The sequence below is a fragment of the Erythrolamprus reginae genome, chromosome 1 (assembly GCF_031021105.1).
Source record: "Erythrolamprus reginae isolate rEryReg1 chromosome 1, rEryReg1.hap1, whole genome shotgun sequence".
Lineage (NCBI taxonomy): Eukaryota > Metazoa > Chordata > Lepidosauria > Squamata > Dipsadidae > Erythrolamprus > Erythrolamprus reginae.
In genome coordinates, this window is record NC_091950.1 from 353,938,170 (window position 1) to 353,956,370 (window position 18,201).

An 18,201-nucleotide genomic window follows, 5' to 3' on the forward strand; every position below is an offset into this window, starting at 1 on the left:
GGTTTTTAACTCACTGTGTAATAATCCTTTTTTTAAAGTATTTTTTTACCATCTTTACATAAACATCCATACATATACCATAATATCAAACATACATAATTATACATTTCTGTCCAAAATGCCATAAACAAATATCCTAAATTTGCACCTGTTGTACTATTATCTCCCATCTGTTGTTTTCCTTCTATATTCCATACTACTGTAATAACCCTGATGGGAGATACTGTAGCTAAAAGAACATAAAAACCACAGATATGCAAAATATTTAATTGAAATTCACATATCAAGTATCTACACTTTTCAAGATACTGAGAAAAATGTTTGAACAAATGTTCTTTAGCTCAGAAACCAAAAGACAAAGTACTGTATTATGTTTTCCAGTTCCACATTCTGTTTACATTACAGTCTCTGCTTAGTTTAACAGCTGCTAAAAAGGTACATTAATTGTAGAAAACTGTAGAAAGCAGATGATGTTGTATACAAGAATGTCAATGTTACAAAACACTGCTCAACATGTTAAATTTAATTATAGAAAGCTAAAGTTGTCTGGCTATCAGACAAAGGCACTATTCTAGTTCTCCTTCTTTCTCCTCACCAGTGATATGGGGCTCCCATCTAGATACAGTAGAGTCTCGGTTATCTGTCCTTCGGATATCCGACACTCTGGATCATCTGATGTCGTGGCTGTAGGCATTTCTGTGCCACCAGACATGCCCCCAAACAATGCAGCCATGACGGGGAAACAGTCCCCAAAGACACCGAGAAGAGCCGGGCAGGGGAAGGCGTAGGCTGCTGCCCGCTGTCTGGAACTCCCTTCCCCACTTCCTACTTTAAAGTTCCAATTGGGAGGTGGTGGGGGTCTTCGCCCCTCTCTCAGCCCATAGCAATGGCAGGGTGGGTCAGCGTGCCGTAAAACAAGCAGCTGCAGGGCCCAATCCTGTAGTCTCCTCCCAGCTTCCTCGGAAGATGTCAGGGAGCTAAAGAGTTTGGAGGGGCTGCTTTACCTTCTCCAATGGCGGCGGCGGTGTTTCGGGCTGGGCTGGGTAAGGCTGGGACTGGGACGGATACTCTGTGGCTGTCACTGCCAGGCTGTAAAAACCCATGTCCATCCTTCCGCCCATTGGAGGCATTGCGACTTGAGAGGTCCCGTTTCTCCCCAGACCAGCCAGCAAGCAAGGGAGCAAGGGGCAGATGGAATGCTTTATCCCAGGACCTCCTATTTATTTTTCTCCTGCTTTGACAGTAGAGTCTGGATTATCCAACATTTTTGGGTATCCGACTATCAGCCCGCCCGTTTATGTCAGATAATTGAGACTCTTATGTTAGATTTGTATGACGCCCTTCTCTGAGGACTCGGGGTGGCTCACAATACAGTACAATGGCAAATCTAATTAAATTTAAAATTACAATCTAAAAATCCAATATTTAAAAACAATCACACCGGTTCAATCATACAACATATATCTCATTTCGTTGGCCAGGGGGCTAAGATCTAATTGCCCCAGGCCTCGCGACATAGGTGAGTCTTAAGACTCTTACAGAAGGCAAGGAGGGTGAGGGCAGTGCAAATCTCCAGGGGCAGCTGATTCCAGAGGGCCGGGCCCCCCACAGAGAAGGCTCTTCCCCTAGGTCCCGTCAAGCGACATTGATAGATACTTCAAAGAATAGTGCCTACATTTTCTGGACTAGTTAAAAAAGACACTATTCAGCTTTCTACTTTTAGTTTGGCTAGTGATGATCAATTTCCACATTTTGTGGATAATTCATGCATTTATTGCAACTTTGAATCTAACATTTTTTCTAAAAAGAAACCCAAATGTTTATTGCCTGCATGCCATAATTTACAGCTTTACCTTCTCCAAAAAAAATTATATAATCTTTTATATACTAAAATTCTCCAGCTAACCTGGATTTTCATACAGATAATTTTAAAAATGTAATAAATTTACAACTTAATTCTGTTGTTCTGGCTAAAAAACTGCCTGACATCTTAAACAGTGCCCAGGGGCTAAGAATTATTATATACTCAATTCTATGGGGTTAGAGGTTAGGTGGTTTTCTATTGTCATGCTCTCTTCATTGGTACAGAAGATGCAATCTCACCTCAACTCATTAAATGATATAAGCAGAAAAGGGGCAGGTATTCCTCCAAAGGTAAAATCAGTAGCAACACGAGATTGGGATATTAAAATTATTGGAAAAGACCGTGAGAAGTCTCATGGTTTTCACCAAATTCTAGTTCCCCAAATCTTCCAAAAAGCCGTAACAGTTAAAATAGGCGTACAGTATTACAGAAAGGATTAGCAAAGTCACTATATTTCTCAAACTCAGTGGACCCATTTCATCAAAACTATTTTTTTTCTCAGGAACCCACCACTATAACATGCCTCTCCCTAAACATTTTCAACTTTAGTATCTGTAACTTTTAAACTGGTATCTTCCATTTTTCTCTTCTCCCCACATTTTTTCTTGTGATGTCTTTTACGTAATACATATGAGGGCAGGTAATGTATATGTATTTTTCACCCACAGCCACACCAACAACCCCAATAAGCTAAAACAAAAACATTTGGAAGCATGGTATCTTAGACCAGAAGTGGAGTTTAAAAAAAAAAAACCACTAAAATTTTAAATAAGGAGCATGCATCCAATTCTTTATACAGTGGCTGTATCTTCAAACCTAATAATTCAGGAGTCTTTCTCATCCCTTCAAGCATTTTTGGTCCCACTCAAGACAAAAATGCTTACATTTCCTTGAATGCAATGGTCAAGATAATGAAACCATAAGAGGAAAAGTCAAAATGTTTATGGCACTTTTATCATTAACTCTCAAATTTAGTAGCAAAATTTGGTAGCAAAAGCTCAAGAAAACTGCCATTCTATGAAACCTATGAATAATGAATTAGCTTCTTTTTGATTTAGCATGATGTGCAAACAATTGTCCCATTATATTAATGTAGCCACTGCTAAGGATATAAACATGTAAGAAGATCTGTGCCAGATAAAACCAGAATCTTATCTATTCCAGCATCCTGGCTCCACTATGGATGTCCCTGGAAAGCCCATAAACAAACTGTAGAGGACTGCGCATGTTTACACATATACCCCAAATGAAAGTTCCTCTTTGTTTCAACCCTAAGGAATAATTTGGAGTGAGCAGCAAACTTGGACACTGTAATGCTGACTCTTAATTATAATAATATGTGAGCAATCTCAATTCCATTGGGCTTGGGCGACATAGAAGCCAAATGGATGGATGGATGGATGGATGGATGGATGGATGGATGGATGGATGGATGGATGGATGGATGGACGGACAAATAAATAAACAGGTTTTTTAAATCCCATGATGTGCCACTCCCCTTGGAAGAATGTTTTATTTATTTTATCTTTAATTACAAATAATATGCACCTCGATGGATTACAGAAAACTTTGAGTTTGGAATCTAGACCTTCCGACTGCACTGTAGCCCTTAATTAACAGACCAATGGCTTATTAAATTGATCCAAGAGGCTTGGGTTTGCACAATATTCTAACCACCAAATAGCCAATCACATTTAGCCTTTCATATTATTTGTCAACCCCTATTCTGATTTTATGTATGGTGGGACTGGTCTCTGGGTGTCACACGACTTTTGTTGCCAATGACAATTCGTTGTTTTGACAATGACAATAAATAATATTATTATTATTATTATTATTATTATTATTATTATTATTATTATACAAAAATAATCTACCGTAATAATCATATGGTCTGTTATGTCTATGCCACAGCACTGCGAAAGCTACAAGCAACCTTAGCAGCTATCGCTTTCATCCATATTGAAACCATGATATTTATGCAATGAAGATATAATTTATTTATACCTCTTTTTAAAATAGTACAATGAAATAAAGGAATAGAGAATAGTTACATGGAATATACACTTTGGGGAGGGGGGAATCAGATTACTTGTTGATAGGATATGACCTTGAAAATCTGGTTTTGCTGTCAACCCTGGGGCCCAAGATACTATATATGGCTTAGCCCATATTTTGATTGTTAATTATTGTTATTGGTTGGTTTCTCTTGGCTGCTATATTATGTATAATTTTGTTATGTTGTTGTTGTTGTTGTTGTTGTTGTTATTATTATTATTATTATTATTATTATTTATTAGATTTGTATGCCATCCTTCTCCGCAGACTCGGAGCACCTCACAACAAAACAGTACAAATCCAATTATTTAAAAAATTTAAAACCCTTAATATAAAAACAATCATACATCTCATACAAACCATACATAAAATGGAAACAGCCCAGGGGAATCTATTTCCCCATGCCTGATGAGAAGTGGGTTTTAAGGAGTTTGTGAAAGACAAGGAGGGTGGGGGCAATCCTAATATCCAAGAGGGAGTTGATTCCAGAGGGTTGGGGCCGTCACAGAGAAGGCTCTTCCCCTGGGTCCCACCAGACGACATTGTTTCGTCTACAGGACCCAGAGAAGGCCAACTCTATGGGACCTTACCGGTCGCTGGGATTCATGCAGCAGAAGGCGGTCCCGGAGATATGTGGTTTTTATCTTGCTTTTAAATATTTTTAGCTGACCATAATCATTCATTTGAGCTGGGCGGCCCTAAAAATTGAAATAAAGAATAAGGATGGCTTATTTCAAAATCTATTTCCACAAAGTTCAAGAAATGAAGATGTAGCTCATAACCAGGTATCTTTGGGAAAGGCAATTGGGAGGCAAATATTAAAGCTTGTATAATAACTTCATCACACAAAGGCCATGATTTATGTACTTTTATTGGATGTGACTGCATAATGTTGATAATGCAATTATCAACAACATTAGTTCATCCTGCTGAATGAAAATTTTGGTTAAGCAAGTTCTTTTTACCAGCAGCCCATCTCTCTTAATATTCTAAGTAATTGATAACATTCTAAGTAATTGATAACCAAGTAATTGATAACATCTCCACTTCAATAATCTTCCATTGTCTTCTACAGCAGTGTTTCCCAACCGGTGCGCCGCGGCACACTGGTGTGCCGCAAGACATGGTCAGGTGTGCCGCGAAGAAAGCAGCTCAGCTTCTGGTCTCGAAACTTTTTGCGAAGAGCAAAAAGTTGTGAGAACGGAAGCTGAGCTTGCTTCTTTGCGCCTTCCAAGTTTTCCGGCAACTGCAGCGCCCCGCCCGGCTAGAGCTTCCCTGGCGGCGGCAGCAGGTGAGCTTTGGGGCCTGGTGGGAGGGTAGCGGCAGCGGAAGGGCAGCGCGCAGTGGGAGGGTGATGGCAGCGGCGGCAGCAGCGGGTAGTAGCCGTGGGGCAGCGGCAGAGTGGTCAGCTGTGAGGCGGAGCTCCGGAACAGAGGCACAGACGACGGCGTCTGGACATGCTAGAATTGCGTGGCTGGCACTTGCCTGCTGTCTGGGCCGGGACGGAGGCTCCAGCCCCACGTCCCTGCCCAGCGCAACGCCAGCATGTACGGCGTCTAGCAACACGTCTAGCCGCCACTGTCAGTGCCTCCGTTCCGGAGCTCCGCCTCACAGTTGACGACCCTGCCGCCACCCCACGGCTACTGCCCAATGCCGCTGCTGAGAGAAAGAGAGAGGGAGAGAGGGGGGAGAGAAAGAGATAGCAAGAGAGGGAGAGAGAGAAAGAGAGAGGGAGAGAAAGAGATAGCAAGAGAGGGAGAGAGAGAAAGAGAAAGAGAGAGGGAGAGAGGGGGGAGAGAAAGAGATAGCAAGAGAGGGAGAGGGAGAAAGAGAGAGGGGAGAGAGGGGGGAGAGAAAGAGATAGCAAGAGAGGGAGAGGGAGAAAAAGAGAGGGGAGAGAGAAAGAGATAGCAAGAGAGGGAGAGAAAGAGATAGCAAGAGAGGGACAGAGAGAAAGAGAGAGGGAGAGAGTGGGAGAGAAAGAGATAGCAAGAGAGGGAGAGGAAGAAAGAGAGAGGGAAAGAGGGGGGAGAGAAAGAGATAGCAAGAGAGGGAGAGAGAGAGGGAAAGAGAGGGGGAGAGAAAGAGATAGCAAGAGAGGGAGAGAAAGAGAGAGGGAGAGAGGGGGAGAGAAAGAGATAGCAAGAGAGGGAGGGAGGGAGGGAGAGAGGGGGAAGAGAAAGAGAGAGAAAAAGATAACAAGAGAGGGAGAGAGAGAAAGAGAGGGAGAGAGGGGGGAGAGAAAGAGAGAAAGAGATAGCAAGAGAGGGAGAGAGAGAAAGAGAGAGGGAGAGAGGGGGAGAGAAAGAGATAGGAAGAGAGGGAGAGAGAGAAAGAGAAAGAGAGAGGGAGAGAGGGGGGAGAGAAAGAGATAGCAAGAGAGGGAGAGGGAGAAAGAGAGAGGGGGGAGAGAAAGAGATAGCAAGAGAGGGAGAGGGAGAAAGAGAGAGGGGAGAGAGAAAGAGATAGCAAGAGAGGGAGAGAAAGAGATAGCAAGAGAGGGACAGAGAGAAAGAGAGAGGGAGAGAGTGGGAGAGAAAGAGATAGCAAGAGAGGGAGAGGAAGAAAGAGAGAGGGAAAGAGGGGGGAGAGAAAGAGATAGCAAGAGAGGGAGAGAGAGAGGGAAAGAGAGGGGGAGAGAAAGAGATAGCAAGAGAGGGAGAGAAAGAGAGAGGGAGAGAGGGGGAGAGAAAGAGATAGCAAGAGAGGGAGGGAGGGAGAGAGGGGGAAGAGAAAGAGAGAGAAAAAGATAACAAGAGAGGGAGAGAGAGAAAGAGAGGGAGAGAGGGGGAGAGAAAGAGAGAAAGAGATAGCAAGAGAGGGAGAGAGAGAGAAAGAGAGAGGGAGAAAGGGGGAAGGAGGGTGAGGGAAAGACATAGAGGGAGGGAAGGAGGGAGAGAGAAGGAGGGCAAAAGAGAGAGGAAGGAAGGGAGAAACAAAGATGGAGAGAGGAGGGGGGAAAGAAAGAGGAAGGAGGGGAGAGAGAGAGAAAGAGGGAGTGAGAGAGAAATAGAGCGAAAGGGAGGAAGAGAGAGAAATTTTTTGTGCAAACTTTTTTTTAGCGCCCCCCCCCCCCTCAATGTTCCCCAGGATTTTCTAAATGTGAATAATGTGCCGCAGCTCAAAAAAGGTTGGGAAACACTGTTCTACAGATAGAAACTGTAGATCAGTGGTGGTGAAGCTTTTTCCCTTCAGGTGCCGAAAGAGCATGGGCATGCACTATCATGCATGCACAAGTGCCCATGCCCATAATTCAATGCCTGAGGAGGGTGAAAACAGCTTTCCACCAGCATCTGGAGGCCCTCTGGAGGTCGGAAATGACTGTTTCCCAACTTCTCTTGGGCCCAGTAGGCTCATGTTTCACCCTACCCAGGCTCCAAAGGCTTCCCTAGAATCAGGGGAAAGTAAAAAATATCCTCCCCCTCCCCCCTGGAGGCTCTCTGGAAGCTAAAAGCGCCCTCCCAGAGCCTCTATGTGACCCAAAAATAAGCTGGCCAGCACATACATGCACATTGGAACTGAGCTAAGGCAACAGCTCGTGTGCCAGTAAATATGGCTCCGCGTGCCACCTGTGGTCCCTGTGCCATAGGTTCACCATCAATGCTATAGATTATAAACCTCAACGCAACTTTCAGGCAATAATAGGCTAGCCACTGCAAAAGTCTTTGTAACAGAAGAATATAATTCTTTTTTTCCCCCTAGCATAGAAAACTGAAGCAGGATATGTGGTAATTTAAAAATTGACAGGTCAACATATACATGTTTTCATCCATTTTTACTCTTTTCATGGAATCAATAACCTGGTTCACCTACAGATTTTATGATGGTGGAGAATCAGTTCATGCAGCAATAATTTCCATCAGACCAATCTATTGGTTGGGGTTTGTTCATTCTGTAGTGACATTATACCATCATGTTGTGAAAGCACCATTCTAATAAAAAGCGTATAGTAGATCCTCAAATAAAAAAACCTGATCAACACAGGGTAACAGACTCACTTTTTCACCTTTATTAATGATCTGCACCTCTATAACTGTCTGGTTTGGTTCTGCAACCCAACAAGACCGACATAGACTTTAGAGGATAATCAGAACTGCAGAAAAAACAATTGCTGCCAACCTGCCTTCCATTGAGGACCTGTATACTGCATGAGTCAAAAAGAGGGCAGTGACAATATTTACTGACCCCTCGCATCCTGGACACAAACTGTTTCAACTCCTACCTTCAAAACATCCTTACAGAGCACTGCACACCAAGACAACTAGACACAAGAACAGTTTTTTCCCAAATGCCATCACTCTGCTAAACAAATAATTCCCTCAACACTGTCAAACTATTTACTAAGTCTGCACTACTATTACTACTAGTTTTTTCTCATCATTCCTATCACCCAGTTCCTCCAATTTATGACTGTAACTTGTTGCTTGCATCCTTAAGATTTTTATTAATATTGATTGTTTCCTCATTGCTTATTTGACCCCTATGACAGTCCTTAAATGTCATACCTCATAATTCTTGACAAATGTATCTTTTTCTTTTATGTACACTGAGAGCATATGCACCAAAGACAAATTCCTTGTGTGTGCAATCACATTTGGCCAATAAAGAATTCTATTCTATTCTATTGTTAAAGCATCAATACTATTAGGTATTATGACTTCAATTAATAATCATCACTGACCTAACGCCAATTAGTAGAGCCGAATATCAGACTATTATCTGGGGCAGCCTTTCTAATATGATTTTCTTCCAGATATGTGGACTTCAACTCCCAGAATTCTCAGAAGTGTTTGTGCCTGTTGAAGACTACAGGAAACTGATGTCCACCCACCTGGAGAATGTCATGTTGACAAAGACTAATCTTCAGGAAGATAACCTACTTCTTTAACATTCTATTTCAGAAACAGTAATCTTTCAAGTAAAATGAGATAATCCATGAAAACGATTTCTTCTTTTTAAAAAGACAACTACGACATGTTTGACATTGGAAATACAGTAGAACCTCTGGTCCCAACCATAATTCATTCCATAAGTTTGATCGCAACTTAATTTGGTCATGACCCGAACCTAATTTTGGAAATTTAGGGCTTATCAAAAAAAATGGCATGGAAAAGGAAAGAGCTACAAAAAATAATGTGCGTTTTTTGGTCGGAACCCGATTGGGTCGTGGTCAGAAGTGCTCACAACCAGAGGTTCTACTGACAAATACAGTAATATTAAAGAAAGCCAAGAATTTCTTCCAATAGAAGTCAAAAGCAAAGAAATCTTTTCCTTATAGGAATTTATTTCCTATATGGGTGAAGAGCGAGGGTAACAGAAAAAGATATCGCCTCTCAGAGAGATGAGGGAGGGAATCCTAGAGATCAAGACTTTAATCAGTCGAATGAAAAACTTACCCCTAGAATTCATCAAAAAAGATCAAGAAACTCAGCCAAATCAAAAAAAAATCTTAATATTCTATTCCTGCAATCAGTTCCAATTATCTTTAACTCAGCAAATGAACCCAAATGAAGTCTGCAGAAGTAGTCACTGCACAGGAAAGATTACTCAACAGACTGGAAATTGGAGAGATGGGGAAACACTCTGCTATTAATAATGGGAAAGGTCAGCGCTTATAGCAAAAGCAGCCCAAGACACTTTGTGGACTGAGCCAGAGCAACCAAGAGCAGAATCTCCCATCAGTGTGCACAATACTGGATGTTAGCTAAGTGATTTTGATTCATAAAGATCCCTACAAGTGCCTTCAGCAGCCAACATAGAATAATGATAAGTTAAATAACAATCTGTCACCGTTCTGACACACAAAATCAAGTGCATGAAACAGTTGCCTCATTCTGCTTAATCACAAAGTAAATGGCAAAAGTCTCCTGAAGTACAGTATCACCTTCCAGGCTTACATCACATCTAGACTCCTCAGAGGTTCTCAAAAGCAACATTTGGAAGACAAGAAATAGCTGTTCAACTTGCAACCGATAATTATTCTGCTGTCACATGGCCAATGCAGGGTTGACTTTAAATTCCTTTCTTGTTTGTTCATTCTTACAATGGTTGATTGGTTATTACTTGTTGAAATTCACAGTACTATAAAGAAATACTGTTCCATGCCCATCAGACTCAAGAGCTGAAGAAACAGGTTGGCCTTCTGCCCTCTTTGCCCTGCCAAGTCAGACAGGAGCTCATATATCTTGGCATGTGTCCACTAGTATTCAGGATATGTCGCCTTGAGGAAATTAAGGGGGTGAGAGTTCCATATTGGGGGGGAGCATGTTCTATAACAAATATTTAATATTTATAGACCAATTTACAAATTTCCTCCTTCAAGTTAAACTCTACTTCCGTGATGGCGAACCTATGGCAGGTGTGCCGCAGGTGACAGGTGGAACTATATCGGAGAGCACATGAGGCTCCAGCATGCATGTGCATCAGTTTACATGCGCCCGCTGGTCAGCTGACTTTCAGCCTTTTCGTCGGTTTTTGCTCTCCCCAGGCTTTAGGGAAGGCTGTTCTGCCCCAGGTATGGACCACAAAGAATGCAGCACACAGAGACTGTAGAAACCTTAGTGTATTAATTAAGGACTACTAATGGGCTTTCTTAGTAGTCATCAAACACAAGCACAGTTTAAAGCAGTCTTTTCTGAACAGTGGCTGGTAATTCAATTTCATTAATAGCCAGCACGAGTCCATGCAATCATAACTCAATTCTGAGTAAACAGTCTTATAGATAACAACAATCTTATGGTAGTTGGCAAAATGCCCAAAAGCAATTTGCAGCAAAAATGCTGAGAGAGAGAATCAAACTCAATCAGATGTTTCTGGAGTCAAGACAGGAAGGAATATGAACCACATTGTTTCCTGCAAATTGGCTCCTTTGTCATCATCCATTAAATAGGCAAGGGGAGGGGCCAATTAGCCCCAAGCCTTACTCCCAAGGAGACCTCCTCCTGAGGAACCATTCCTGCCTTTTGGCAGCTCTGCATGCCCATGCATTGAGAATAAGCTCCTCCGCTTCTTCCTCATTAGCGATGGGAGCTTCTGATAGCCCTGGCTGACTCTCCAACTCTGACACTGAGTCCTTTCCAGCCTTCTCATTGTCCAACTCAGTTGGCAAAAAAAAATGGCTCAATGGGCAACTGGAAATTTGGGAATGCACACCCTTTTAACACGCAAACCAAAAAAGGTTCTCCATCACTGCTCTACTTCATTGATACTTCCATGTAGTTGTATTGGTAATAACACAGCAGTGTTTTGTCACTGCTTTTTTCTGGAATGTTGCAACCTTTCTCCCATTCAAATACTAACCAGGCCCAAATCTACTTAGCTTTTCAAGAGTTCAATTGTTGAAAATTAGTTACACTGCAACCTGATTCAATGCCACAGGAAAGGTGGGACATACATCCTGGAATACAAAACCAAAATATAAGTTTTGCTGTGAATAGACTCCTACCCAAATAGGTCTTGGTCTTAAGAGGCAAAAGAGTCAGCCATCCCTCTGGCTGACTCAAAGATATTGCCTTTTTAAAAAATCTTGTGTTGTAAAAATTGAAAACAAAGAAACACAGTGCTCTAGCCATTAAGTGCATCTGTCTAAATTGGTGACAGTTATGCCAACAAGCTAGTGCTAGAGATCCTCATTCATGCATATGGAACCTCTTGAGATCACCATCACTGCCTTCATGGACCACTAGGCCATTCAAACAGAAGAACGTTTTCTACACAAAACTTTCAAAATCTCAAGCCATTTATCAATGAATTCAAAATACAGCCAAGACTGGAGCACAAAAATATATACAACATACAGCAAATTGAATGAGTAAAATTATTATACAGCTGGATAGGTAAAAGCATCTGAAAGCAAGGGGCCATTTTGCTCATACAAATGCATGTCTATGCATGTATCTGTACCAAGTGGGCACCCTCATTATTTCTGATTGCTGTTTTGTTTTGCTTCTGTATTGCACAATTTTACATACCTAATTTTCAGAGGTCCCAAAAACCCAGTACTGCTAACTGCAAAATACAATTCAGTGGCAAACTGGATATATTTTTGTAATTCGAATCACTTGAAAGTGAAAAGGTGGCAGAGGGGAAAAGATGCAAAAACCAAGACCTTAAAATATTAGTTGTCTTCCTTGTGAATGGGACTCTCTTCTACTTCTCCAGTAAGATTTTAATTTAAAACAAACAATGGCCAGTTTACAAAAAGTTAGTTCTTGAAGCACAATGCACTTTAAAACTAAATGTGGACATATTGCAGATATTTAATGTACTACATACCCTTACTAGATTTATAGTTCAAAGAGCCCTCTCAGAAATAGAATCTTAAATAGGAGATCAATTCTCTCTCTCTCTCTCTCTCTCTCTCTCTCCCTCCCTCCCTTCCTCCCCTCTCCCTCCCTCCCCCTGTGTGTATCTCTTTCTCTCTCTCTCTCTCTCTCTCTCTCTCTCTCGCTCGCTCTCTCTCTCTCTCTCTCTGTGTGTGAATAAACATGGTTTTAAGCTCTAATGATATCAGAAGAAGTTTGCTAAGTACATTGGATATGCATTTGAGCCTATTTAAAATTTATACAGTATTTCATTTCAGGGGTGAAGGAAATAGAGAAGAGGGAGTCAGACTGCGGAGCAGGAAAAATTACACTGACTTTGCTTTAAAAGCCTCAAAGGATAAAATGCAAAAAGCTGGATTCAGATCCAGTTCCATTTTATTTGCAAAAGCAAACATTCAGCAATAAGGGCCCCATAGCCTGCAGTCAAATCTACAGTGCTATGCTGATTTCATGAGTCCAGCCCTTAGGTGAGACTTAGGAGCTGTGCAATTCAACCTTTAGTAGTACATTTAGGCAGGATGATGCTTCCTGGAACAAGTTAGTTTTGCAGAAAGCTCGATTTTCAACAGTAATCTAGTACAAGCTGCTTTCTCAACTTTTCCCACACCGATGGGTTTCAATATGAATATACATATCACTGGGAAACAGCTATAAAAGGGGGGGGGCAAAAGGGGGGGGGTTTACAATCATGATATAAGGCTTTGTATTCCAGGCTGGAAAATAGGCCTTTTATCACAATCCTATCTATCAAAGTTGATTTTCGAAGCAGCAGGCCTGATTTCTTCGTCTGCAGACCTGTTCTCCTTTCTTTAACTCTCCCAGCTGAGCAGAGTGCCAGGGCAAATAGCTCCCCCATTGTAAATGATGCCTACCGGCTTCTTTAGTTATTGCTAAGTTCCACTTAAGAGAGAGACAGAACGATGCACTTTCCTGGAGATTTTTTTTTTTTTTTTACACGTGTACGTTTTTCTTCTTACCTTGAGCTGGAAAGGCTGAATCTCATTCAAACTTTGACTCCCGAGCTTCTTCGTGAGGATCTCGAGCATGGTACAAATCCAAAGAGCCAGGGAAGAGTTAAGCCCGCACTCGCATCTAAAGAGCGTGACGAGCAACTGCAGGTACACCCCTACTTGTGGCTCGAATGGCATATGATCTACTGAGAAATACGATCCTTTCTTTCTTTCTTTTTCTTCTTCTCCTTCTTCTTCCTTTTTCTTTTCCTCCTCCTCCTCTTCTTCCTCTTCTTTTTGTACACCTATAACATCCCGGATTGGGTTCCTAACGCACAACTTCCTCCCCCCGTCAGCTCCCTCGAAACAACTGTAATGGGTTGAGTTTAGGTTATTGTTTTGTTTGTTTAGAGCTTGCTTCTCCAAACTAAAGCGAAGGACGCCAAGGTGGAAACCCCGACAGCGGCTAGTAGAGTTTCTATTCCAAGAGGCAGGAGGGTGTTAGATGCCGAAAGAGTTAAGCAGCAGATGAGAAAGCTTTGGAAAGTAAGGCCCGGAGCTCTGGTCACGCTCATGGTCTAATAATTATATGCCTCTTTTTCTCCCTTTCCTGCGCATTGCCGGTCGCTCCCGCGCGCTCTTCCTCGCGCTTCCAAGCTCTCCTCGCGCGCGCACGGCCGCCTTTCTCTTTCTCTCTCTCTTCTCGGCGTTCTTGCCATCTGAAACTTGCAACCAACAGGACCCGAAGACCGGGCGCCGCCGATTGGACAGCCAAGGCGGACTATGTCAATTTCAGGGGGCCGGGTTTCCATTTAAAGGGAAACCAAAAGAAGAACCGAGCAGGTATCGCCGTTTCCTCTCTCTCCCCACAAGTAAGGTTGTCGCAGATCTGGAAGGGGAAGACCCAGGATGTCCTCGCCTCTTCTTCGCTTTGAAAGCGTTTCTTCTCCTCAACAACACCCCCTTGGAAATTAAGGTGTCGGAAGCGCAAGCAGCAGCCAGCGATGCAGAATTGAAACCTGAACAGGGTTTCCGACTTCCTTCCTTCTGTGCGGTCTCGGGTTTCTCCCTTTTTTTACGGGTACAAAATGTTTTGCATCGTTTAGCATTTTTAAAAAAGAAATAAAACTTGAATCACCATCCTCTTTACTTCGCCGGTTGAGGACTTCAACCCCCTCGTTTCTCATTACTCCGTCGTACTAATTGATCATAATATGGGATATTTAAAAAGGGGAGGATAGTATTATATAGCAATAGCATTTTACCTTTAGACTGTCCACTGTTGACCTCTCCAGATTCCTAAGAGATCAGTAAGGGGCGTGCATAAGTGCACTAATGTGCCTCCCGTCCCCTGTCCTGTTGTCTCTCCTGTATCTCATATATCTTCTCTTCTATCCCTATATCTTTCTTCTATTCTCTCATCGATTTATTTTATTCTATATTCTCTCTTCTATTCTTTCCCTAATTCTATTTCCTCGAAGGTGTCTTCTATTACCTTCATTGTGTATTTTTGTGTATTGGACTAAATAAATAAATAAATAAAATAAACATACCGCTTCACTCTACCTTCCCTTATATAGCAAAAGTCTGCGGAGAGGGGCGGCATACAAATCTAAATAATAATAATAATAATAATAATAATAATAATAATAATAATAATAATAATAATAATAGCAACAACAACAACAACAATAGAATTTAGACTTATGTATAGTTTCACAGTGCTTTACAGCCCTCTCTAAGCGGTTTACAGAGAGTAGGCATATTTCCCTCAACAATCTGGGTCCACATTTTACCGACCTTGGAAGGATGGAAGGATGAGTCAATCTTGAGCCTGCTGAGATTCGATCCGCCAAACTACTGGCAGCCAGTGATCAGCAGATGTAGCTTGCAGTACTGCACTCTAACCACTGCACCACTGAGGCTCTTTTTATTCTAGAAAGATAGATAATTTATATACAGTTCAAAAGCATCGTTTAGTTGGATTATAATTCCCAGAAATCCCAGTTATTATGATGGTTCATTGCGTAGTCAGGCCAGATGTTTGAATTGGATTTGGCATTTTTATCCACACAATGAATCCTTCCGAAGACTTGGAGTAGGCAGATCTGGATTTCTGATGGTATTAAACATATATTCCCAAATTGTAAGCTGCTCGGAGTAAAGCTGCCTTTTGCAATTGACTGATGGTGAATTTGTCAATACCGTTCAAGTGGGGCTCTAATTGTTTTGGGATTGCACTCAAAGCTCCTATTACTATTGGTATTACCTTTGCTTTCTTTTGCCACAGTCATTCTATTTCTATTTCCAAGTATTTGTATTTTGTTATCTTCTCTGGTTCTTTCTCTTTTATTCTGCTGTCTCCAGGTATTGTCACATCCGCTATCTAGATTTTTTTTTTAATCAACATTTGTTAAGTCTGGAGTGTTATGCGGCAGGGGTTTGAATTCTAAAGTCCCAGAACACTGCAGCTTCTTTATTTTCAATTACTTTTCTGTATTTTATGATCCCACCAGTTCTTGCTTGTAGGCAAATGCCATTTTTTGCAGATCTTCCAATGCATTATTGTTGACATTTGTTGTGCCATTGTTTGTAAACAGTACTCAATGATCCGCAACAGCTAACTAGGTGGTCCACTGTTTCTTCAGTTTCTTTGGCATTGCTGGAACTTGCTGTTTGTTGCTGTCTTCATAATTATGGTATTGTACGCATTTGCTCCTGGTGGCTTGTTGTTATGCAACCTATAATATCACCTCTCTGAGAAATAAAGGAGAGAATCCAAGCAATCAAGACTTTCATCAATTTCAACACTCCAGGACTCAGTAAGCCTTCCTGGTCTACTAGCTTAGTGCCTCTTCTTCACTGTTCTTCAGATATACTTCTAGTACCCTTTTTCCTTCTTCAACCATCTGATGTACTTGCAACATTCCTCCCACACTTATTTTCCTTGGTAAGTAGAATCTGTCAATGTTGCTACAAGGATAAATGGCATGATTCATTGTCATTAGCTTCCTGGTCTTCCTATCCAGGCCTTTTAGTTCTGCTCAAGTCCAGTCCACTATTCCAGCTGTGTATCTAATGACTGGAGTTGCCCAGGTGTTTATTGTCTCGATGGTATTTCCTCCATTGGGTTTGGATTTTAAAATCTTCACTCTCTTTTTACTTCTAGCCTTTTTATTGACTTTAGTGTGCTTGATGGTGTCAGTTGGAAGGATGCTCAGGTTTCTATAATAGTCGTTTTTAGCCAGACTCTTGATGTTATTTCCACAGAGCATCTTGATTCCTTCAGTTTTCACTTTATTTATTTATTTATTTATTTATTTATTTGATTGATTGATTGATTGATTGATTGATTGATTGATGTTGAGCATGACACATTTGTCCAGTCCAAACTCCATTGCAATATCTTGGCTGTACATAGACAATATTGAGCAGCAACTATATTTCAGATAACAGTGTTTTTCCACACACAGTTGTTTTCAACTAAAAAGTTGTTGGCCTGCCTCACTTTCGCTTTTAAAAAGAAAAGTAACATGGAGTAAAGGAGGGGAATTTTCCGACATCAAATGCCGTGATTAGTTGATTGTGTGCTATCAAATTGGTATTGATTCCTACTCGCCATATACATTTTTCTTCCATGATCTTTAACTTGATCCTTCCAGCTATACATTCATTGCCACTGTACTTCAGACCATTCACTTTGCTACTGGTTATCCTAATCTTTTCTTTCCAGCTGCCTTTTCCAACAATCAAGCTTTCCCCAAAGAGCTAGGTCTTTGCATAATGTGTCCAAAGTAGAATGATATTTGTGCCTCCAGGGAGAACTCTGGATTGATTTATTCAATGATCCAATGTTTGTTTTCTCAACTGCTCTGTTAATCTAATACCGATGTTCGCAAATGTCAATACTCTTCCCATCCTGATTCTTCAAAGTCCAACTTTCATTTCTATAGAGTGTCACAGGGAATACCAAAGACATAATAAAGGGCTACCAACATTTTTACTACCACACTGTGGGCGTGGCTTATGCAGGATGCCCTGCATTTTCTTTCAGCATCTTTCAGTGCAAATTGGGTGCTCTGGGGTGGAGCTCCATTTTTGCTACCCCACTGCATCCCCCCCAATCCGGGCAGCAGCCCACCCCTGCATAGACAACAGTACTCTGATCTTTATAGATTTAACATCTGATTAATTTTTCCAGTGCCTTCATGGCTGAACACATACGGAGTTTTAGTCTGCAGCATATTTCTTAACTACTCGTTCCTTTATTATTGATAGTTAAGCCTAAAAGCCACAAACTATCCAATACTTCAGGACGTTCATTGTCAGTCATAAGGTTTGTGCTTGTACTTGTTCATGTGATTAATTTATATTTAATTTTAGTACCATTTTTTCACTGTGCCCTTTTATTACTAGTGCTTGCAGATCCTGTGTACATTTAGTTGTCAGGATAGTGTCATCAACACAGCTCAGACTGTTGATACTTATTTCTCCAATTTTAAAACCACAGTCATCATCTCTCACTCTACGTTCCCTTATATAGCAATAGCAATAGAACTTAGACTTATGTACAGCTTCACAGTGCTTCACAGCCCTCTCTGAGGTGTTTACACAGTCAGCATATTGCCTCCAGAAATCTGGGTCCTCATGACCTTGGAAAGATGGAAGATTGAGTCATCCTTGAGCCTGGTGAGATTTGATCTGCCAAATTGCAGGCAGCCGGCAGGCAGCAGCAGAAGCCTGCAGTACTGCATTCCAACCACTGCATCACCGCAGCTCATATATTCAGCATATAAATTGAATAAATAAGGGGAGAGTATACGGCCTTGTCTCATCCTTTTTGCCATAATAGTTTCAACATTCTAGTCACAGTGAAGATATTGGTAGAATGCTTCTCAGGGTTATCCATATACATGTTGCATGTATATGTTGCTGCAATTGAACAATGAGGTGTTCAGTCATTCAGTAACCACCATCATTAGATAGGCCTCTCATGTTCCAGTAG

General features: G+C 41.5%; 1 protein-coding gene across 2 annotated transcripts in view; it reads right to left on the bottom strand.

Moving 5' to 3' along the window:
• LOC139157478 (uncharacterized) overlaps window positions 1-13,933 on the bottom strand; it is an 85,372-nt gene extending 71,439 nt beyond the window's left edge. The window contains exon 1 of one of the 2 annotated variants that reach the window (XM_070734278.1): window positions 13,224-13,933. In XM_070734278.1, the coding sequence (XP_070590379.1) occupies window positions 13,224-13,394 (171 nt within the window). In that variant the 5' untranslated portion in view covers window positions 13,395-13,933. The remainder of the gene's footprint in view (window positions 1-13,223) is intronic. The other variant, XM_070734279.1, reaches the window with a different exon arrangement.
• Window positions 13,934-18,201: the final 4,268 nt, after the last annotated feature.